The following is a 24,577-nucleotide window of genomic DNA, read 5'->3' on the forward strand; positions in this document are numbered from 1 at the left end:
CACAATGTAATGAAGGAGACAAGTGAACAGAAATTGCACACATTCAGAGTGGTCAAATCAAAAGAGCACAGAATTGGAAGTCAGGATATCTAGGTTCTAGTCTCAGATCTGCCATGTGCCCACTCTGTGATCATAGATAAGTTGCTTCTCAGTGCTCAGTTTCCTCATCTGTAAAATGGGGTTAAAATACCTGTTTTCCCTCCTTCTTAGATTGTGAGCTCTGTGTGAGATGGGGACTGTGTTTGATTATCTTGGATCTCCTTTGTGTTGAACACATAAGTGCTTAAAAGATGCTATTATTTTTGTTATTAAAAATCAGGCCATTACTTTGAACTGTTCCTTTTTTTGTCCTCCCTCCCTACCCCACACTGTTCTGTGGTGGAGTAGCCAGAGTCTAATTTGCACCACATATTCCCATCTTGGAGATTAAATTTAAGGCATTCATGAAAACTGCTGTGCATTCAGAGTCCTGGAAAATGAGGCCTAGCCTGAGTTTGAAAGGAATTGTGACAACATTGGTAAAAGCTATAATCATGTTTTGTTTCTCCACAGCAAGAGAAGCCGAGACTTCTAGAGCCATTGGATTATGAATCTGTCATCGCAGAGCTTGAGAAAACATATTCCAACGATCCTCTTAAAGATCTCATATTCTTCCCCAATGATGACTTTTCAGTAAGTTCTCATTATTTTTAAACATTTGAACACCATTGGTCACCTTTAACCATGACTGATTCAAAATTAGACATTCTCTATCCAAGAACATTTGAGACTAAATTGACAGAGATGACGGAGAGAGATGGGAAGTACAGAAATAAACAGTGGAAACTATGGCTAGATACAACACACCCAATTCCAAAATATACAGCCAGTGAGAGGTCCACGTATCACTCACTGATGGTTAATCAGTCAACAGAATTGGGCAAGTGCCTATTTTGCATGGAGCATAGTATAAAGCACTGATAAAACTTCTCTCCTTTATTTCCCTGAGTGCTGCTTAGGCTCTGTTAAATAATTCCTTCTAGAACTGGTAGAGTTTCAAAGCTCAATGAGTATGCCCATTTTACAGCCCCACAGAATGGTGAATTATGCTACCCTTATCCTTTACCCATAGCTGAGTTTTACTGGCAACTTTCTGTTGGAGTCAAAAACCTTGCTTTGGAATCACATGACCATCGCTTCTCCGAGACCTGGGCCTGCCATTTCCTACCACAGTGACCTCACATTGGGCCAGAATAACTTACTTCAGTCTTTTGTTTCCTCTCACATAATCTGGTCACGAACTAACCTTTACTCTCTTTGCCCAGCCACTCTGCTGCTCCTCCAACACATCCACTGGGTTAACTGAAAGTTGAAGTTTTTCTATTCAAGTAAATCAGGAGTGTAATTTAAAAAACAATTAAGACTAGATAGAATGAGTGTTGGAAATAGATAGATCTAAAGGTGTGAGGGCAAGAATAAATCCAGTTTTTAAAAGTTTCATTTGGTTTGACACACTTCTGGACCTCACTCAACTTCATTTCCTTTGCTGAATGAGAAGTTGTGGTGCATGAACTAGATGCACAGGGTATAACCACAGTGAGTGATCAGCCTCAGACTTCTCCCACATCCTTGTTCTTTTTCTGTGACCAAAAGAGCGAAACCTGCCTAACGGTTCCTACACCAACTTGATCGACTCTACATAGAGGGGGTATGGAAAATGGAGAAGTCTTCCTTAAGCCTATTTGGCCTTGCCACTTGTCTGAATGGCTAAGAAGGGACTGTGGGTATTCACTCGATCGTACTCTCCCAGTAATTGTGGTATTGAGGATTTACTACCTGCCAAGCACTGAACAAAACGCTGGGGTGGATTCAAGATAAGCCAAATGGAACCCAGTTACTGTCCCCACATGGATCACAGTCTAAGGGAAGGGAGAACAGGTATTTAATCTACATTTTACAGATGAGTACACTGAGTCCAAGATAAATTACATGATTTATGTAATTTACACAGTCACACAGCACACAAATGGCAGAATTAGGAGTAGACCCCAGGTCCTTTGACTCCCAGGCTCTTTCTACTAGGCCAAGCTGCTTCTCTAAGTGCTTAATACAGTGGTCTGCACACGTGTGTGCTCAATAAATACTACTGATTTGTTAATTAAAAACTTAGAATCCCTTGAATTATTAAAAACCTAGAATCACTGAGCTCAAAATTTTATGGGGAGGGGTCATGTTTTACAGTTTATTGCAGTTGGAATAAACAGGTTTTATTCCAGAGTTCAGAGTTCCCCTTTCTGAGTAGACTTTGCCCTTTGCTTCCTGTGGTGGCCTAGGCCCACTCTTGTCTTGTCTTATGCTGCCTAGTCATCTCCGACCCATAATGACTCCATGGACACATTTCTCCCAGAAAGTCCCACTCTCCATCTGCAATCACTGTGGTAGTGTATCCATACAGTTTTCTTGGTAAAAATACAGAAGTGGTTTGCCGTTGCCTCCTTCCGTGCAGTGAACTTGAATCTCTGCCCTCGTCTGTCTCCCACCCTGCTGCTGCCCAGCACAGGTGAGCTTCGACTTGTAGCAAAGCTACAAAGCTTCCACTCTCTAGCCGTTGCCCAAGCTAGGAATGGAATGAGTATGCCTCTGCTTGGCTCTTCCTCCCGTAGCCAAGACTGGTAGAGTACTGGAAACTCTCCAGGTGTGATCCTGAGAGGGAGAGATCCACTCTAGCCATGTAGTATACCACCCTGTTTCTGTATCAGTGACCTCTTTCCACAACTGCAGAGAGGTTGAGTCTGACCCTCTATTCACCTTACCTCTAGAGAGCTGACATCCGTAACCTGCACCTCCTGCCAGTTTCCAGGGTTTTAACAATCAGTCAGTCATATTTACTGAGAGCTTACTATATGATGAGCACTTGGGAGAGTAAAATACAACATAAACATACATATTCCCTGCCCACAATCAGCATCACACCTCTACCCATTCTCTGTTATTATTATGGCTATTGCAATTGTTAAACTCTTATTCTGTGTCAAGCACTTAGTGCAGGGGGAAGATACAAGATAATCAGGTTGGACCTAGTTCCTGTCCCACAAAAGGCTCCCAGCCTAAATAGGAGGTAGACCTATTTGAATCCCCATTTTACAGCGGAGGAAACTGAGGCACAGTGAATTTAAGTGAAATGCCCGATGTCGCACAGCAGGCAAGTGGCAGAGGGAGGATTAGAACCCAGGTCACCTGGTTCCTAGACCTATGCTCTTTCCATTAGGTCACACTAAGGGCAGGGGGATTACATCCATATCCACCTCAAACCTGACCAGGTTCAGCTTTGTGCCAGCCCAACCCAGCTTTAAAAGCTCAAAAGCTGCATTTCCCCAGGCTGAGCTGGGCCCATGCAAGGCCTTATCAACAGTGTGGTCTAGTGGAAAGAGTACAGCCTGGGAATCAGAGGGCCTGGGTTCTAATCCTGCCTCCATCTTTCTTTTGATTTTTTCAATGGCATTTGTTAAGTGCTTTTTAGGGCCCAGGCACTGGTCTAACACTGAGTTAGATACAACTTAATTAAGTTGTTCCACATGGGGCTCACAGTCTTAATTCCCATTTTACAAGGTAACTGAGGCACAGAAAAGTTAAGTGACTTGCTCAAAGTTACACAGCAGACAAGTGGTAAAGCCAGGATTAGAACGCAGGTCCTTCTGACATTCAAGCCTGTGGTCTATCCATTAAGCCATGCTGCTTCTCATGAAAAGAGAAGTGAAGCTTCTCATGGCTTCACTTGTCTGCTCTGTGACCTTGGACAAGCTATTTAACTTCTCTGTCCTTCAGTTCCCTCATCTGTAAAATGGAGATTGGTTGTGAATTTCCCGTGGGACAGGGCTGTGTCCAACTGATTATATCTACCCCAGTTCTTAGTACAGTGTCTGGCACATAGAAACACTTAACAAATACCAGAATTATTAAATTGGTGCCTGGAAAATAATAATAATCATAATGGCATTTATTAAGTGCTTACTATGTGCAAAGCACTGTTCTAAGCACTGGGGAGGTTACAAGGTGATCAGGTTTCCCACAGGGGGCTCACAGTCTTAATCCCCATTTTACAGAAAAGGTCTGGGTAAGTGGGCCCTGGCTGTACCCTGGGGCCAAGGGAAGGAAAGACGGAAGAACCCAGTTCCTATAAAGGAGTGGGTAATAATAATAACAATAATGATGGCATTTATTAAGTTCTTACTATGTGCAAAACACTGTTCTAAGCACTGGGGAGGTTACAACGTGATCAGGTTGTCCCACAGGGGTCTCACAGTCTTAATCCCCATTTTACAGATGAGGTAATTTAGGCCCAGAGAAGTGAAGTGACTTACCCAAAGTCACACAGCTGACAATTGGTGGAGCTGAGATTTGAACCCATGACTTCTGACTCCAAAGCCTGTGCTTTTTCCATTGAGCCATGCTGCTTCTCTAGGAAAGGTATAGGGAACTGGGAAAGGGAAAAGAGAGCAAGAGGATGTTCTGATTCCAGAGTTGAATGGAGAAGAAGGAAAAATCCATTACTGCAAGGAACTGGGTAGAGAGTTAATCCTAATCTAACTCAGGGATTAGGCGAAGGGAGAGTCCTACTCTTTCTGAGAGCCAGTTGTTAGGAAACCCATACTCACTGTGAGGGAGGAAGAGGCAAGGGGAAAGGCATCTGACCCCTCTGCCCCTTTTTTATTTTTCTTTCTCTTTCTTCTCCAATTTTCCCCTCACATCCTTCATGGACTACATTACCCCAGTAGTAGTTTAACAAGCAATCAGCAGGAGGTGTAGAGTGAAATATTGTATGACAAACATGCCTGTGATTCTGAAACATTTTCATATCAAAGGCATGGAAGGAGCAGCCAAAGAGGACTCATAGGGTCTGAAAAAATGTTTTTGAAATTCACTGTGTTGTCATAAATAATGTGTAGGTGACTTAAATGCCATAGCACCAAATACCAGCAGGTAGTTGCCAGATTAATTGCCACTCTTGCTTAGAGGGATGGGATTGACACTAACCGCCTGACTCTTTTAATCTGAAATTTAAATCCCTGAGCCCACCTGCTTCCCACCATCTTCTTCAATAAACTGGAAGAGCTAGCAGCGTGGCTCAATGGAAAGAGCATGGGCTTTGGAGTCAGAGGTCATGGGTTCAAATCCCAGCTCCGCCACTTGTCAGCTATGTGATATTGGGCAAATCACTTAACTTCTTTGGGCCTCAGTTACCTCATCTGTAAAATGGGATTAAGAATGTGAGCCCCCTTGGGACAACCTGATCACTTTGTAACCTCCCCAGTGTTTAGAACGGTGCTTTGCACATAGTAAGTGCTTAATAAATGCCATTATTATTATTATGGTGCCTTCTGCCAGAGCAGCTTGTCTGGCCACAGCTGTCAGTGGACTAAATTGTTATTGAGACATTGATACTGACGGTGAATCTGGCCACAACAACTAGTTTATCGTTTCGCCATTTACATTGCATTTATCCTGACAAAACTGCTTTTGTATATTACATTAGCTGTGGAACATCATCCAGAAAGGGCAGTTGGCTGATCTCTTCTCTTAAAAACATGGCTGCAGAGAGACAAGACTAGTCCAAAGTGAGAAATTCATTATTGTATGAGAATAAGAAGGCGCTATTATAAATCATTGTCATTTGATTATCTTTAGATGTAATAATTACCCTTTGCAAAGTTTGTAGCTATTTGTAATATTGAGGCTTCTCATGTGGTACAGTTGAACTGGTTTTAATGATCTCTCTGAGGACGAGGGTTCAGTTTTGGTTCTACTCACCATTCAGTACCAGTGAGTTATCTTAGGATGCAACATAGTTTAAAGACACAGACTTTGGCTAGAGAGACAGGAGTTTTCCGAGACAGGGCAATGAGCAGTTTTAGGGAGGTTGGCTAACACGGCCATGAAAACTGCAGCAGTGAGCGAGACAGTTACCCTGACAACTGCCTGTGCACAGTGAACAGCACTGGCCATTTTCACTGTAGTTTTGCATGTGAAACTCTTGCATGTGCTTTGCAATATGCTGCATCCCTGCCCTCTTACTTGTTAGAGCACCCCATGCTCTAGTGAGGGGCTATACACCAACCAGTTCCTTCACACAGCTTCTCAGTCCCAATGTCTTTTTGACTGCTTACTAAATGAGGCCTATCTGTCATTCTGTGGCTTCACCTTGGAAAGGAAGAATCAATCAATTGTATTTATTGAGCACAATACTGTACTAAGTGCCTGGGAGAGTACAATATACGAACATTGGTAGATGGGTTCCCTGCCCACACTGAGCTTACGTCTAGAGAAGCAGCGTGGCTCAGTGGAAAGAGCGCGGGCTTTGGAGTCAGAGGTCATGGGTTCAATCCCTGCTCCGCCAATTGTCAGCTGTGTGACTTCGGGCAAGTCACTTAACTTCTCTGGGCCTCAGTTACCTCATCTGTAAAATGGGGATGAAGACTGTGAGCCCCGTGTGTGACAACCTGATAACCTTGTATCCTTCCCAGTGCTTAGAACAGTGCTTTGCACATAGTAAGTGCTTAACAAATGCCATTATTATCATTATTATTATTATTATTATTAAAGAGGAAAGGTGGAAAGGGCTCAGGGTATGATTCGCCCCAAAGCCCCATCATTCAGGACTCCTTTCTTTTCTTTGTTGAGAGGTTGGAGGGAGTGGGTTAGGGCCAAGCCAACAGCAGCTGCATTACACAAGAAGCAGTGTGGCGTAGCGGAAAGAGCCCAGACCTCGGAGTCAGAGGACATGGATTCCATTCCCAGCTCTGCCATTTGTCTTCTGTGTGACCTTGAGGAAGTCACTTAACTTCTCTGTGCCTCAGTTACCTCAACTGTAAAATGGGAATTAAGACTGTGAGCCTCATGTGGGACATGTATTGTGTCCAATCTATTTAGCTTTTTTCTACTCCACCCTTAGCACAGTGTCTGGCACATAGTAAACATTTAACAAATATCATTAAAAAAGAGAGAAACTCATTCCAGCTGCCTAGATGGGATCCCTTGGGAATGGGGAAATGATTGAGGAACAGAGGAATCCTCCTACAACAACTCCTAGACCTACTTGATTAGATCTGAATGCTTAAAGGTACCCTACTATAATAATAATAATAGCATTTATTAAGCGCTTACTATGTGCAAAGCACTGTTCTAAGCGCTGGGGAGGTTACAAGGTGAACGGGTTGTCCCATTTGGGGCTCACAGTCAATCCCCATTTTACAGATGAGGTAACTGAGGCACAGAGAAGCTAAGTGACTTGCCCAAAGTCACACAGCTGACAAGTGGAGGAGCTGGGATTTGAACCCATGACCTCTGACTCTAAAGCCCGTGCTCTTTCCACTTAGTCACACTACTTCTCTATTCTAATTCTCTAATTCCGTCATCACCAAAGCAGCATCCTGAAGAGGCTGTTATGGGAAAAAAAGACGAGGTTAGATGTTAAGTACCTGTGTAGCTAAAGCTCTGAGCCTTCTACTTTGCAAAATATGGTCCATTAACAGCCATAACTCTAGCTTAGCTTGGCATAGTTTATCTCTAGCTCTAGTCCCTGTCATGATGGTGTCTCCTACAAGGAACAGCAGCATGGCTTAGTGAATAGAGTACGGGCTTAGGAGTCAGAAAGACCAGAGTTCTAGTCCCGGCTCCACCCCATGTCTGCTGTGTGACCTTGGGTAAATGACTTAATTTCTCTGGGCCTCAGTAACCTCATCTGTAAAATGGGGATTAAGAGTGTGAGCCTCAAGCGGGACAGGGACCATGTCCAGCCTGATTACTTGTATCTACCCCGGTGCTTAGAGCAGTGCTTGGTGCATAGTAAGTGCTTAATAAGTACCATAATTATTATTATAACAGCAGATGAGCCCCAATCCTGATATTTCAGGATGGAGAACTGAACGTAGGAATTGCTCTCAGTGATGGTGGTTTGCCTATGGAGTTTCTCCTCTTTCTCATTTTCCTACTAGTTTCATACTGCAGCAAGTGTGTAGGCTGGCAGGCATGCAGCACGTTGCAGAATGCATGTGATGTCTTTGCCCATGTTAGCAAGCTACAGGAAGAACTAGGACTAGGACCCAGAGCCCATGATTCCCCGAGCAATGATCTTTCCACTGAACCAACTAAACAGTTATCTTTGTTTCTTAATACAAGCCTTTGCTGAATGTTCCCCGTTCTGTATAATGTGGTTTGGTCACTTCATCTCTGAATCGTTCATGTAATCTACCTATTTAAGATCCAACAGAGTCACCAGAAGGTTCTTGATAATTATGGTTAAGGATGAAATTACCTTCTCCAAGCAGTTCCTAAAAATACATATTACATGGAGTATGGCTCACAATTGTATTTATTGAGCGCTTACTATGTGCAGAGCACTGTACTAATCCCGGCTCCACCATTTGTCTGCTGTGTGACTTTGGGCAAATCCCTTCACTTCTCTGTGCTTCACTTCCCTCAGCTGTAAAATGGGGATTAAGACTGTGAGCCCCATGTGGGACAACCTCACCTCATCACCTTGTATCCTTCCCAGTGCTTAGAACAGTGCTTTGCACATAGTAAGTGCTTAACATCATTATTATTATTATTACTAAGTGCTTGGAAGAGTACGAAATAGCAATAAACAGACACATTCCCTTCCCACCAAGAGCTTATATTCTAGAGGGGGAGACAGATATTAATATGAATAAATAAATTACAGATATGTAAAGTGCTGTGAAGCTGATGGGGGATGAATAAAGGGAGCAAGTCAGGGTGATGCAGAAAGCAGTAGAAGAAAAGGAAAGGAGGGCTTTGTAAGGGAAGGCCTCTTGGGCAGAGATGTGCCTTCAGTAAGGCTACAAAGTCGGGGAGTGTAATTGTCAGATTTGAGTAGGGAGGGCATTCCGGGCCAGAGGCAGGACTTGGGCAAGGAGTCGGCAGTGAGACAGACAAGATTGAAGTACAGTTAGAAGGTTAGCATTAGAGAGGCGAAGTATGTGGGCTGGGTTATATAGTAGGAGGGTAGTGAGGTGAAGTAGGAGGGGGAAAGATAGGCAAAAATGATTTGAAGCCAGTGGTTAGATTTTTTTTGATGAGGAGGTGGATGGACAACCACTGGAGTTTCTTCAGGATTGGGGAAACATGTCCTCAGTGTTTTTGTAGAAAAATGTTCCAGGCAGCAGAGTGAAGTATGGACTGGAGTGGGGAGAGACAGGATCCTGGGAGGTCAACAAGGAGGCCAATACAGTAATCAAGGCGGTTAAGATGAGTGACTGTATTAACATGGTAGCAGCTTTCATAGAGAGGAAGTGGCAGTTTTTTTAGCAATGCTGTGAAAGTGGAATCTAAAGGATTTAGTGATGGATTGAATATGTGGATTGAATGAGAGAGCGGAGTCAAGGATAAAGCCAAATAAATGAATGAATGAAAGTTCTTAAACTAAGCCAGTTTATCAGAATCTGATAATTTCCAGACAGTATATTTGATTTCTGCCAAGGTAGAAAATGTCCTTTTCCAATACTCAACTATATACCCTTTTGGTGATCTGAAGAATGGTTTTGATGGAATGTTGGCTTAGTGCATCCTCTTAGCCAAAAGACAGGGTGACTGATGCAGAGCCTTGAAAGTGAATTCGTGACTGGTAAAGGGAACTGGAAATTGGCAAGGCTCAAATGGCTGAGTGTTAAACAACCAAATCTAAAACAAGCTACTGTGGAATAAGCGTATTACCTAGAATGTCATGGGCTCTAACACCATGACTATTTTCTAGGACACTATATACTAATAATAATAATAATGATGGCATTTGTTAAGCGCTTACTATGTGCTGACCACTGTTCTAAATGCAACATAATTGCAACGTAATTGGGTTACGTGGGGCTCACAGTCTTAATCCCCATTTTACAGGTGAGGGAAGTGAGGCACAGAGAAGTTAAGTGACTTGCCCAAAGTGACAAGTGATGGAGCCGGAATTAGAACCCACGACCTCTGACTCCCAAACCTGGGCTCTTTCTACTGAGCCATGCTGCTTGTCTTAAGGATACTATTCTTTAAGGATATTTTCTAGTTGGGCTCTAGACAAGAACCTCCTCGAGAAACTCCGTTTACAACAAAGGAAAAGCCAGACTTCATTCAAATGAACTTTAGGAGCAGTTTCATGTACTTGAACTATATTAACTGTCAACCGAAGTGTTATGACAAAGAGCAGGAAGTGTGCTGTGGCCAAGGCAATCTGCAGTGGTCTAAGGTGTCTAATTCTCAGAAAAAAGAAAAGAAAAGCCTGCATTTATATTGACATTGTTAACAAATAAATGTGGCACTCTTCCTCTTGGTAGTTTAACCCTTTCCTGTCTTTGTTTTGAAACAAATTATATTACACAAATTTAGAATAAAATTGAAATGTGCAAATACCTGATTCTTAAGGTTTTGGCTTTACTTGCTCCTTCTGAAATGAAGGGAAATGTTGAGTTAAAAACATAGATAGAACAAATGAGGTGATAACAACAAGAAAAGCCATAAGTTTCCTATGTACCTTATAAGAGATAATAAGTGAATGTTTATGGTGAAAGTGTAAAATACTAGAGGTCTTCTACCTTAGTGGCCAGGTTTTTTCAAGGAAGTCAAACGTCAGTGTGAAAAAAAATTTGAGAATCACTGAATTAATTAAATTTACATTTTAGCTAGCCAATGATAGAGAAATTTGTTTCAGGTACTTTTTGACCTTAGAGTTTAGCATGAAGGACTTCGAAACATTAATTTGAAATTATGCAATCAATCAATCAATCATATATATTGAGTGCTTACTGTGTGCAGAGCACTATACTAAGTGCTTGAAAGAGTACAATATATAACGGACATGTTCCCTGCTCAAAATGAGCTTACAGTCTGGTGGGGGAAGGATGTCAGGTAAATTGCAGGTCTGTACATAAGTGCTGTGGGGCTGGAGTGGGGTTAGTGAACAAGGAGAGAAAATCAAAGCTTCGCAGAAGGGAGAAAAGGAAATCATCATCATCAACCGTATTTACTGAGCGCTTACTATGTGCAGAGCACTGTACTAAGCGCTTGGGAAGTACAAATTGGCAACATATAGAGACAGTCCCTACCCAACAGTGGGCTCACAGTCTAAAGGGGGAGACAGAGAACAAAACCAAACATACTAACAAAGTAAAATAAATAGAATAGATATGTACAAATAAAATAAATAAATAAATAGAGTAAAAAATATGTAGAAACATATATACATATATACAGGTGCCGTGGGGAAGGGAAGGAGGTAAGATGTGGGGGATGGAGAGGGGGACGAGGGGGAGAGGAAGGAAGGGGCTCAGTCTGGGAAGGCCTCCTGGAGGAGGTGAGCTCTCAGCAGGGCCTTGAAGGGAGGAAGAGAGCTAGCTTGGCGTATGGGCAGAGGGAGGGCATTCCAGGCCCGGGGGATGACGTGGGCCGGGGGTTGATGGCGGGACAGACCTGTGGAGGATATGTACTTTCAGTAAGCTTTGAAGGTAGGGAGAGTAATTGTCGAATATGAAGAGGGAGGGCGTTTTTTGTCCCTCTTTAAAATTTCAGACTCAGGCATTTCCCTCCTGGTTGACTTAGTCTCCCTAAGAACTGAGCACTGGGCTTCCTAGATCCTCTCCCTTTGGCCCCATCTCATTGCCAGACTTCCTGTTCTCTGGGAAGGGGCCCATATAGGTATTAAATCTGGCTGCACACCCACAGACTAGCCATCCAGTCTTGCCTCATTCCCACACAGAAAACCTGCTTACCAGTTAAATACATAACTTGGTTGCAGTATCCACAGGTCACTCTGGTATGCAGCGTGGCTCAATGGAAAGAGCACAGGCTTTGGAGTCACAGGTCATGGGCTCAAACCCTGGCTCTGCCAATTGTCAGCTGTGTGACTTTGGGCAAGTCATTTAACTTCTCTGGGCTTCAGTTACCTCATCTGTAAAATGGGGATTAAGACTGTGAGCCCCCCGAGAGACAACCTGATCACCTTGTAACCTCTCCAGCGCTTAGAACAGTGCTTTGCACATAGTAAGTGCTTAATAAATGCCATTATTATTATTATTATCTCTGTCACAGGGAACTGCCTAGAGGTTGCTGACGGAGGTAGCAGACTAAATGATCGATTGATCAATCAATGGTATTTATCGATCACTTATTCTCAGCGCTTGGGAGAGTTCAATATAACAGAGTTCGTAGATGCATTCCCTGCCCACAACGAGCTTACAGTCTAATAACAATAATAATAATTGTAGTATTTGTTAAATGGTTAGTGTGTGAATTAAGCGCTAGAGTCAATGCAAGATAAGCAGGTTGGTCTCAGTCCCTGTCTCACATGAGGTTTGCAGTATAAGGGGGAGGGAGAACAGACATTTAAATCCCCTTTTTACAGATGAGGAAACTGAAGCATAGAGAAATTAAGTGACTTACTCCAAGTAAGGCAGGCAAATGGTAGAGGCAGGATTAGAACCTAGATCTTCTGATTCCCAGGCCCATGCTCTTTCCACTAGACCACACTGCTGGGGGACATGCAGGGGAAGCCTAGAGTTCAGTCTGTCAATCAAACAGACATTGCTGTCAGTGCTCTTGGAGTGAGCTCTGAGGAGCTCACTGTAAGTGACCTCAAACAAGTTAATAAGTTTGCCTACATGGGGAAAAAACTCTTAAGGTTGGTTTGTTACTTAAAATTAGTTTTGCCCTATACAGATTGACTCAGAATAGGAATTTACCATTAAAAAACACTTTATAAATAAAGAACTCCTGGCTCCCTGCAGGCATGGCCAATGTAATTTGAGAGCATAATGGGTGCGATTAGTTCCACAGCTGTCAACCATTATAACTCAGTGTTCAGCCATTGCTTGTAAATCACCGAAACCCAACCATAGTCCATGAACAAATGATTTGACAATTAATACAAACCACCTGGAATAAATCTCCAGAACCTATACACAACACATACCTTTTGATTCGTACATTTGAGGAAGTAGCCATGTGTGGCTTTTTGAAAGATGCCTACTTTCAGGACAAGACCTTTAGGGAAGATATGAATATTCAAAAGTAGTGCATCTGTAGAAGATAACATCTGTAGACTTGCTAACTTTTCTCCAAAGTAGATTGTTCAGCAAAGCCAAAAACTTTGAAATGTCAAAGATCCTTTTATCATTAAATAGGATTCCAGATGTTGAATTACTTAGATCTCTCTCTTAATCTGTCTTGGATTTTACCCAGCATTTATCATTATGGCAAGAGATGGGAATTTATATAGGTGGCGAGGAGAAATGCCTTGGGTATTTGCTTCTCCTTAATCTGAAATACTAAGTGCACATTAGATTGGGAGGGTCACTGTATATGTTTTGATCAACTCACACTGTTCCTCACTAATAATGGTCATTCCTAGTTCCCAGACTAAGCCCCACTTTTCCTCTGCTCTCCCCACATTGCCCCAACTCGCTTCCTTTGCTCTACCCCCTCCCCACCCCACAGCACTTGTGTATATATATATATAGAAAAGTGTACATACATATTTATAATTCTATTTATATTATTGATGTTTATATCTATAATTATGCGTATTTATATTGATGCTATTGATGCCTGTTTACTTGTTTTGTTGCCTGTCTCCCCCTTTCTAGACTGTGAGCCCATTGTGGGCAGGGATTATCTCTGTTGCTGACTTGTACTTTCCAAGTGCTTAGTACAGTGCTCTACTCACAATAAACACTCAATAAATATGATTGAATGAATGATCATTAAAATCTATAAATAATCCAGAACCATCATTTTAGGCATTAAAGTGAATCTCTTACCCCAAGAAACCTTTTACCAGAACTGCTTATAAAGTGTCCAGTCAGCCAATTTGAATTTCATCATATTACTAATGGCCCAAGGCAAGGATCAGATGGGAAGATGAGAAGGAGCAAGGCACAAATAATGGATCACTTGGATAATAATCCCCAGCTATCAAAAATGAACAGTTTTGTCCCTGTCATGGAAAGAAGCATAAACAGTGGGCCACTTGGATAATAAGCTCCAGCTAACAAGAATGAAATACTTTGCCCTGGTTATTATTCATTCATTCAGTCAGTCAGTCATATTTATTGAGCGCTTACTGTGTGTGGAGCACTGTACTAAGCACTTGGGTAGAACAAGTCGGCAACATATAGAGACGGTCCCTACCCAACAATGAGCTCACAGTCTAGAAGGGGGAGACAGACAACAAAACAAAACATGTAGACAGGTGTCAAAATCATCAGAACAAATAGAAGTAAAGCTATATGCACATCATTACCAAAATAAATAGAATAGTAAATATGTACAAGTAAATAGAATAATAAATCTGTACAAACGTATACAAGTGCTATGGGGAGGGGAAGGAGGAAGGGCTGGGGGAATGGGGAGGAGGAGAGGAAAAAAGGGGTTCACAATGGGAAGGCCTCCTGGAGGAGGTTAGCTCTCAGTAGGGCTTCGAAGGGAGGAAGAGAGCTAGCTTGGCGGATGTGTGGAGGGAGAATATTCCAGGCCAGGGGATGGACGTGGGCCAGGGATCAATGGTGGGACAGGCAAGAATGAGGCACAGTGAGGAGGTTAGCGACAGAGGAGCGGAGGGTGTGGGCTGGGCTGTAGAAGGAGAGAAGGGAGATGAGGTAGGAGGGGGTGAGGTGATGGAGAGCCTTGAAGCCGGGAGTGGGGAGTTTTTGCTTGATTCATAGGTTGACAGGCAGCCGTGGAGATTTTTGAGGAGGGGAGTAACATGCCCAGAGACGTTTCTGTACAATTAGAGGAGGATGCTGTGAATGTCTGAAAAGATGATGTGTTCCTTCCAGATAGCACATCATCATTACCATACTCATCCAGTACCTCTTGAGATCAGAGAGTTGGGAAAAAGATTAGGAGAAAAGTGCATACTTATCAGTCTTTGTTCTAGCTGGGTTCAGTGTTGTAACTTGTAAGATTGTAGGAGTATGGTTCTTATCACTGGACTCTAATCATTTTATATTGGGCAAATTATCATCGGAACGTAACTGAGTTTGCAATGAATAAAACTAGTCTGAAGATGTGAAGGGACAACCAGGGGGTGGCAGTAGGTATGTGATAATTCAGAATATCTGAAAGTGGAAACGGTGTGATGTTATCTGACGAGAGAAACTGCACCTTTCATGTTTTACTACAAGTTTATATCATAAACATATATGGCTGTTGTTGCATATCCATTAATCCTGATGAACACACTCATATTCTCATTTATTTGGTGTTATAGAATAATATGTTTTTGTGAATCTGGCTAAATGTTAAACCAACTAGAAGAAGGGTCCAAAGCAGGCTATTTAAGGACAGGCACTAAACCTTCTTCATATAATTCAGTTCTCTGAAAACCTTGACAGTAGCATATATACAGTGGGTGTTCAGAACATAGTCACTGGGGAGCAGAATGGCCGAGTGAAAAGTGCCCAAGCCTGTGAATCAGAAGCCCTGTGTTCTACTCACCGACTCACCACTTGCCTGCTGTGGGACCTCGGGTGAGGCACTTACCTTCTCTGTGCCTCCATTTCCTCAATTATAAAATGGTGAATCAATACTTGATCTCCCTTGAGGGACCTAACCTGCATCTACCCAAGTGCTTAGAACATAGTAGCTGCTTAACAAATATAATGTTTTTTTAAAAATAGAGGCTCATCTTGGCAGTAGAGCTAATCTTATTTAGTTTTTATCCTGTTACCAAAGGAGAATCATAAAGCTCAAGTACAGGCAGAAGAAATCCAACAACAGACATATTGATTTTCTTTCCCCATTGGTTGCAGAGGAAGAAGGAGTAAGCTTGGGTCATGGAATGCATTCAAGTTTGCATAAAGAAAGCACTTACAGGCTCTGGTAGCTGAGACAGTTTACTAAAAGAGATTCTGCAATCTCCTTCCCTGGAGAAGAGTAAAATTAAAATTTACCTTTAAAATGGGCAATTTAGATGCAATCTTTAGGGAGACAGGGGGATGGCCAAAGTGAATTCTAGAATTTACTTTATTTAGCCCTAGGGTTCTATTATTTGAAACCCAATTTTGTTCAGAGATGAGATCAGGTTTCTCGTTCCTGCTCAATTGTTTAATGTATGCTTTGTTATTTTTTTACTGTCAGACAGACACAGTTTCCTGGGAAATTCGAACACTGTACTCAACTGTGCCAGAAGATGCAGAGCACAAGGCAGAAAATTTACTGGTGAAGCAGGTAATTATGGGAAAACTCCTGATTAATCACTGGGACTTAGAAAGGCAACATGCTCTGATAAGCAAAAGACATTTTCTCTCCTCTTAAGGTGTTTACAGTCTAGCTGAGGAGTTTCCAATCAGAGTAAATCAAAGAGTTTCTGAAGTCCTTGAAAAAGCATGACGGTTTTTAAATACTAACCCTTAACGTGCATCTAAAACAGCTGTATATGTATCTTACATTATATTATAAACTTCTGGAAAGCAGGGACCCCCTTTTTTACTTGTATTGTAGTCTCATAAGTGCTGAATTCAATGATCACCAAGTGGTACATACTAAATATATACTACTGAATACATTGATTATCAAGATTATTTCATTATTTGGAAAATGGGTGGAAATAGTTTTTTTATCTAGCCAGTTTTCAATTGTTAATACCTAGAATGAAAAAAAATCTGAAATGGCAGTGCCCAGTGAAATATCTAATGTAAAGATGGTGCTGAGTTCTACCAGGAGTCAAGTGTGTTTCCCCTGCCCTAGCCTCCTTGCTAGTATGGGGAAACGTGTGAAGCTGTTTGTGTTCACACTGGTTTTATCAGTGGATTGCCAATTGGCCAGATTTTTCATTGACAATTCAGAAGGATCTTGCCAGCAACAGAGAGCAGTGAGATGCTATGACGGGTGCCACAGAATTCTCACTTTTTTTTTGTTCAGAGGGTGATGATGCCTACCCTGTCTTTGTTAACTTGGGGGAGAAAAAAATCACTTTTTATTCCTTCAGCGATGCATCAACTCTTTAATTGTAGATCTCAGGAAGCATGCCATCAAGTGAAGGGGTTTTTACCACTTTTCAGGTTCTGACTTCAAGATAACTGCCATTGTCGCTTGATAGATTCCCTGTGGCTTCACTTTTAATAGGTGGTGTGCCTGGGACCCCTGCTGAAGGGTTTCTGCCATCTCTGTAGAATTCTCTCTCCATCTGTGATGAGTGAAGCCATTAGAGAAGCGGCATAGAGCACAGAACTAGTAGTCTGAGGACCTGGGTTTTAATCCCAGGTCTGCCACTTGTCTACTGTGTGACTTTGGGCAAGTCACTTCATATCCCTGAGCCTCAGTTACTTCACTGATAAAATGGAGCTTAAGACTGTGAGCCCCATGTCAGCTAGGGACTGTCTAGCCCAATTTGCTTGTATCCACCCCAGTGTTTAGTACAGTGCCTGGCACAAAGTAAGCACTTCCCATATACCATCATTATTACTATTATTTGCACTTTTCAGGGTTGTTATGGTGGTTTGTTTCTTTGGGAATGTAAAGACATCCTTGTTTTGACAGAGGACTGCATATCCTTAAATCTTTCCAGCGTTGGATCCTACCACTTTTTTTCCCATGTTCCTTCCCTTGGTTTGCATGTTATGATGCACTCATATAAAAGCCTCTCTTTCGTCAGGATCTCAAAGGGCAAAGTGTTGGCAATAGAGTATTGGAACAAAGAGATCTTTAATATCCGAGATATTTTTATCCAATCAGCGTTGGTGGCCTCAACTAACTGAGCCCAGGGCTTTGATGGGTCCCTGGTGAACAGTATCACAAAGACATGCCTGAAGTTTGACTCTCGGAAATGGGTACTGGATGTACCCTCTTTCAGACAAACTTTTCTTCTCTGAAGTGTCTGCTAGCAGAGAGTGGTTTTGCAGTCAGGTAGCTCCTGGATTGGGCCTTGTAAATCTGCCCAGAGATAAAAGTAACCACCGATGATGCCAAGCTGACTCTGAAACCACCTTGCGTATGCCTACCCTAAGGCCCCTGTTGTTCTCTGTGTCCCAGCTGTCTAGTGGTTAAAGGACAATTTTTGTGATTGCTTTTCTTTGTTTTGTTTGTGTTTTTTACCTTGTTTTATACAAAAAACTAGAAAAGCTCTCCCAACACCAAGTCATATTCAGTAATGGCTTACAGAGCGGATGAGAGTCCAGAGGTGTCTGCTATGCTTAGAGAAGCAGCGTGGCTCAATGGAAAGAGCACGGGCTTTGGAGTCAGAGGTCATGGGTTCAAATCCCAGCTCCACCAATTGTCAGCTGTGTGACTTTGTGCAAGTCACTGCACTTCTCTGTGCCTCAGTTACCTCATCTGTGAAATGGGGATTAAGACTGTGAGCCTCCTGTGGGACAACCTGATCAGCTTGTAACCTCCCCAGCACTTAGAACAGTGCTTTGCACATAGTAAGCACTTAATAAATGCTATTATTATTATTATTATTATTATTATTATTATTATTATTATCATTATGGTTGTGGTCTTGTAGATGTTCTTTTCCCTGACCTTGGATTACACCCTGCCCAACATCTCACAATGTGTGCCCATACACTGAAAACAAAGCCCCTTTGTCTATTTGGTTTCAATTCTAGCCCCACCTGAGTTCCTGCAACTGACTAGATCTTATTATTTTTAAGTGTTCGTCCAAGAATGTGATTTCTGGAGTCATGCACAATGACTTAGGACTTCCACCCTGGGGTCTAGGCCATCTACTCCACCACCCACCATCACAACAATCACCTGAGGCTCCTTTAAGATATGTGAACCCACCCATGACCAATAACTTATCACTTCTAAAATCAGTTATTCATTCTGCCACATGCAGCGGAAAGCACCTAGGTCTTTTATGATTCTAGTTTGGGGGTTGTGGGTTTTCTGTTAGTTTTTTCTGTTTGCTTATGTGTGTTTTAGAACCTCCTAGACCCAGGGTCTGGTTGAACACATTTCTAATTCTTTTCTCTCTGAGAAATGAAAACAAAATTCAGTTGCTAATTTAAGCCATGTTTCCCCAATTCAAATTCTTCACAAATCATAGAATAAAAAACATTCTTGATGGTTTGTTGCCTTATTCTTAAAGAACTCCAGGCATGAAAATTCCCAAATTCCTCTAAATAATCTAATTCTGCGTTGGAACCAAGTGATCTGAAATTTCTCCCTTACATGTAAACAAAGCCTCCAACTGAAATTTAGTCCATTTTCTTTAGACTGGATTTTGGTGGAGTTGGAGAAAAGCTAGGCAGCATTCTCATTATTATTATTCTTCATCTATCTACATATCTTGTCTTCTGCCATCTAGTCATCTCCAACCCATAGTGACACTGTGAACACATCTCTCCCAAAACGCCCTGGACTTCTATTTGCCATAGTTCTGGTAGTGTATCCATAAAATTTTCTAGATAAAAATCCAGAAGTGGTTTACCATTGCCTCCTTCTGTGCAGTAAACCTGAGTCTCCACAATCGACTGTCTCCCATGCCGCTGCTGCCCAGCATGGGTGAGTTTTGACATGTAGCAGATTGCCTTCCACTCGCTAGCCACTGCCCAAGCTAGGAATGGCGTGGGTATGCCTCTGATGGATCAAATATATCAGTCGATCAATGCTATTTATTGACTGTTTTACTCTGTGCAAAATACTATACTAAGCAATTTAGGAAAACAATAGAGTTAGTAGCCACAGTCCCTCTTTCAGGAATATTATACAGATTATTCAGTCAACTTTATGTCTTCTCTTTTCCACAACCCCTCTCTCACAGGTCCATTTTCTATTTGTTTAATCAGTTTGATTGCAAAACTTCTTCCAACCGTTCTAAAATGGTACACTCAATTAAGAGTCTTATCCAAGTCAGGTATTGTCAAAAGATTTCGCCCTTCTCTTCCATAGTATATTGCCCTAAATACCACCTATTCCCAGGGTATTTTGTGTGATTGTTTTCTTTTTTAAAATAATAGCATTAGATTGCTTGCACTTACACAAATTATGGTACTCTATGGCCTGCAGATCTTTTTCTGATGTACTTTTCCTCAGCCATCATTTTCCAGTGGGATAGTCTATGCTTATGTTCCAAAGTGCACTTCAAATTATTTTCCTCTCTTCCAAGATGTTAGCAGTGCTACTCTACTTGACTTCATTAGCCACACTGTTTTTTTTATCTAAATCACTGGCAGGAATTTAAAACAGCAGTGACTGTAATAGTGTCACCTTGAGGGATACCACTAAAAATGCCCTCATATATTGAGACTGAATCATTATTTACTATCTCTGGTTCCCAATCTTCAACCAAAATGAATTCCCCATTATAATTGCAAGAGGCAGTGTGCAAACCACTAACACTACAATCATGTCTTCTGCCCAGACTCTTGGTTCTAAAGGCTAAGGATTGTGTCTCATTGATTATTTCCAGTATGTGACGTTACTAGGGCTTCTTAGCCTTAAATCCGAGATGGAAGAGTCCCCAGAGTCACTTCAGTAGTAACACCCAGACCCCTGCTAATCACTGCTGTGTCCTAAATCGTAATAATAATGGCATTTATTAAGTGCTTACTATGTGCAAAGCACTGTTCTAAGCACTGGGAAGGTTACTGGGAAGGGCCCAGACTGAGTCCCCCCCTACCGCTCCCCCCATCCCCCTCCCTTACCTCTTTCCCCTCCCCACAGCACCTGTATATATGTATATATGTTTGTACATATTTATTACTCTATTTATTTTACTTGTACATATCTATTCTATTTATTTTATTTGGTTAATATGTTTTGTTTTGTTGTCTGTCTCCCCCTTCTAGACTGTGAGCCCGCTGTTGGGTAGGGACCATCTCTATATGTTGCCAACTTGTACTTCCCAAGCACTTAGTATCATCATCAATCATATTTATGAAGTGCTTACTATGTGCAGAGCACATAGTATAGTGCTCTGCACACAGTAAGCGCTCAATAAATACGACTGAATGAATGAATGAATGATGAGGTTGTCCCATGGGGGGCTCACAGTCTTAATCCCCATTTTAGGGATGAGGTAACTGAGGCACAGAGAAGTTAAGTGACTTGCCCAAAGTCGCACAGCTGACAATTGGCAGAGCCAGGATTTGAAACCAAGACCTCTGACTCCAAAGCCCATGCTCTTTTCACTGAGCCACGCTGCTTCCTAAAGCCCTTCAGTTCTTCCTTTCCCAGGACCAGAAGGTTGAGTATTGTCTAGGATACCCCAAGTCCCGGCACCCTATCACAGTGCCGTCATTTAGAGCCATTTGACCTTCTTAATATTTTACTAAGTGCTTCTATGTACAAAGCTTAATATTTTATAGGGTAGAGTTTCCAGACGTTTCAAATGGTGATTGTAGGAGAAGCAGTGTGGCCTAGTGGAAAAAGCATGAGCCGGAGTCAGAGGACCTGGGTTCTAGTCCCAGCCCCACCACTTACCTGCTATATGACCTTGGGCAAGTCACTTCTCTGTGCCTCAGTTCTCTCATCTGCAAAATGGGGATTCAGTAGTTGTTCTCCCTCCTACTTCAACTGTGAGCCCCACATGGGACCAGATTAACTTGTATCTTCCTCAGTTCTAAGTACAATTGTACAGTTGTACAGTTGTGGCTTAGTGGAAAGATCATGGGCTTTGGAGTCAGAGGTCATGGGTTCGAATCCCAGCTCTGCCACTTGTCAGCTGTGTGACTTTGGGCAAGTCACTTAACTTCTCTGGGCCTCAGTTCCCTCATCTGTAAAATGGGGACTAAGACTGTGAGCCCCATGTGGGACAACCTGATAACCTTGTATCTTCCCCAGCGCTTAGAACAGTGCTTTGCACATAGTAAGCGCTTAACAAATACCATCATTATTATTATTACTATTATTACAGTTCTTGGCACATAGTAAGCATTTAACAAGTGTCACAACTATCATTATTATCATTATCATTATCATTAGCTTCTTGAGGGTAGGACTTGTGTCTGTCAACTCTATTGCATTCTCCCAAGTGCTTGTTACAGTGTTCTGCACAGAGTAAGCACTTAATCAATACAATTTTTAAAATATTATTATTATTATTATCAATCATAATAATAATAATTGTAGTATTTGTTAAGCACTCACTATATGAAAAGCACTGTACTAAGTTCTGGGGTAGATACAAGACTATCAGGTCCAATATAGGGCTCACAGTGTAAGCAGGAGGGAGAACAGGTTTTTGCATCCCCATTTTGCAGATGAGGGAACAGGGGCACAGAGAAGTTAAGTGATTTGCCCAAGGTCACACAGCAGGCAAGTGGCAGAGCAGATTTAGAACCCAGGGCTTCTGACTTCCAAGCCCATGCTCTTTTCAGTAGGCCATAATAGACTGAGTTGGAGAAAGGACTTTTACAAAACTACTACATTCCCAAGTGAGAGAAAACTGCTTAATCCTAACCAGTCTGAGTGAATCCTTAAATAGAGATGTGAGAGAATTTCTTAAAAGCTTCATGATTCTTGTAGTAATTTAAGGACAGAAAGTTCTTGCTTCATAAAACTGTGGAATGTGTTAAGCACTTGTGATGTGCTAAGCACTGGGGAAGATAGAGGAAAATCAAATCAGGCACAATCACTCACTTACATTTGACTCACTTTATTCCTTTTATTCATAGGAGGAAAACTAAATGCAAAGGTTGGAGTACAATCTTCCTGACATAATGATAAAAATGATGTTATTTAAGGCTATAGTTAAAACATATTCTGCCAATGGTAGCCCCTGCAGGTCATCTAACTTACTGCTTGGTTCCCACCAAAGAGACAAGGTAACAGCACGAAAGAGGCAAAGATCAAAGAACAGGTGTTTTTATCAGGTTCTTGTTACAGTCCTGAACAGAATTTACCCCCATTTTTTTTTCATTTCAAACCCTGGTATCCATTCTAGGCCATAGAACTCGATATAATATGGTTTTAAGTTTAAAATGTTGGGGGGCTTTTAGCTAAATTAAGATCATTAATGAATTATTTCCTGGGAAGCCTAGAAATAACTGTATGACCTTACCAAGGGTTCTCAGCGCTAAACTGCGATGAAAGAATCTGAATCACTTTAGGAGTGCCAGGACCCTGTCAATTTCCACTGGGTCCTCAATCCCTCCAGCTCTCCCATCCTAATGCAGATTTTGGGGCATCCTGTTCAGTGATCCTCTAGTTCTAGCACCCCTATTGTTGCCACCACCACCATAAGCCTTAAAACTGAGGCATCTCCCCAAAGGCACAGGAGTCATCGGGGACTTACCTACCACCCTCTTCCCAGGACTGACTGCAGCAAACTCACAAACAAAACACTTCCTCTGATCCCTGAGGCTCCCCAAAGCTACATGTCTCCCCAGCTTCTCCAATCTCTACCACAGTCAAACACCAAGATCTGAGATCTCAACAATATTTAAGAATGTCTTAAAATACTAAGGAAAACAAATCTTGTTCAACCAGTCTTTCCCTAGATCTAACATTTTTGCCCCCAGGATCCTCTGAATTTCCCTGTAGGCCACTTGGAGCTTATGTTTCTCTGGGCCTACCCCTCTTCTCTTGGGGTGTCCCAGGCCGTTTGAATGCAGCTTGTCCATTTTAACCCTCAGGGCAGGAGCCTCATCCCTCTGGAGTTCTAGCCATGGACCTTGAACCTCTAAAGCATCCTAACCCTAATCTGGGATCCTCTCAATCCCTCCCTGTGCCTTATATCCATTCACAGTCCACAACAAGAGCTTTTCCTGTTTCCTTCAATCACAGGCACATGGCTCGCAATCTCTTCACCTCTAAAATGCCCAAAAGTCTTCTCTTTCCCCCATCCTGGCCCCTTGAGTTCCTCCCCATTCCTTTTCTCTGATTGATTTAGTTTACACTTCATATAGGGGCACCGTGGACTGACTCTTCAGGCCTAAGTGTTGAGGAAGTGATCAACACAAACTACACTTAATTATCTTAGGGTGTTGTCAACCTGAGAGAATGGATATGGTTTAACATAGAACTACACCCTTCCATGAAGAATCCCCTAAAAGAAATCAGGCCCATGGTTATGTTCATTTTCTTTTTATAATCACTCAATCATATATTCAGCTCTTACTCTGTGCAGGGCACTGTACTCAGCTCTTGGGAGTGTATAATGCAGAGGAAAAAAGTAGACACAATCCCTGTCCATAAGGAGCTTACACTCTAGAGGGGGAAATCAGACAGATTGCCTTTCTTCTCTTCCCTCCTCCCAGTTTGTTACAATCCCAGTAAAGGTTCCCTCTTCACAAGTAATAAGTCACGGCAGCCCCTAAAAGAGCAAACAAAAAACTTCAGTCTAAAATGAGTCAGTAGCTCACTGAAGATCTAATTTTGTCCTCCAGTGTACGTACTAACTTCGCCCCATTGTTTCAATTTCTACCCCCTAATTCAGGGCTTGAGTTTGTGAAGAACAATTCGGTGGTTCAAGAAAAAATTAATTCCTTGATTCCTGTATACATCTAAGTAGGCTACAGAATTTGGTTATGGTTTTTAATTCATTTTATTTTTGCTTCCTGTATGCCTTTGTGTTTTCTGAATAGAAATCCTGTGATTGGATTTGATCGGTCATGTTTTAAGGAAACACAGAGAAGCTTTGTTTTTTACAGTTAAA

The 24,577-nt window shown here is 42.0% G+C and overlaps 1 protein-coding gene and 1 non-coding gene across 8 annotated transcripts in view; one reads left to right on the forward strand and one right to left on the reverse strand.

The window, feature by feature from the left end:
• Positions 1 to 24,577, forward strand: part of DOCK10 (dedicator of cytokinesis 10) — a 247,672-nt gene that overhangs the window by 73,816 nt on the left and 149,279 nt on the right. For all 7 annotated transcript variants that reach the window (XM_038748917.1, XM_038748915.1, XM_038748916.1 and 4 more), the window contains exons 2-3: positions 553 to 672; positions 16,111 to 16,200. In XM_038748917.1, the coding sequence (XP_038604845.1) occupies positions 553 to 672; positions 16,111 to 16,200 (210 nt within the window). The remainder of the gene's footprint in view (positions 1 to 552; positions 673 to 16,110; positions 16,201 to 24,577) is intronic.
• On the reverse strand, positions 2,550 to 2,692 carry LOC119931103. Its single transcript, XR_005451965.1, has one exon. It is a non-coding gene; the product is annotated as a small nucleolar RNA SNORA7 (small nucleolar RNA).

This window comes from Tachyglossus aculeatus, chromosome 7, assembly GCF_015852505.1.
Source record: "Tachyglossus aculeatus isolate mTacAcu1 chromosome 7, mTacAcu1.pri, whole genome shotgun sequence".
Classification (NCBI taxonomy): Eukaryota; Metazoa; Chordata; class Mammalia; order Monotremata; family Tachyglossidae; genus Tachyglossus; species Tachyglossus aculeatus.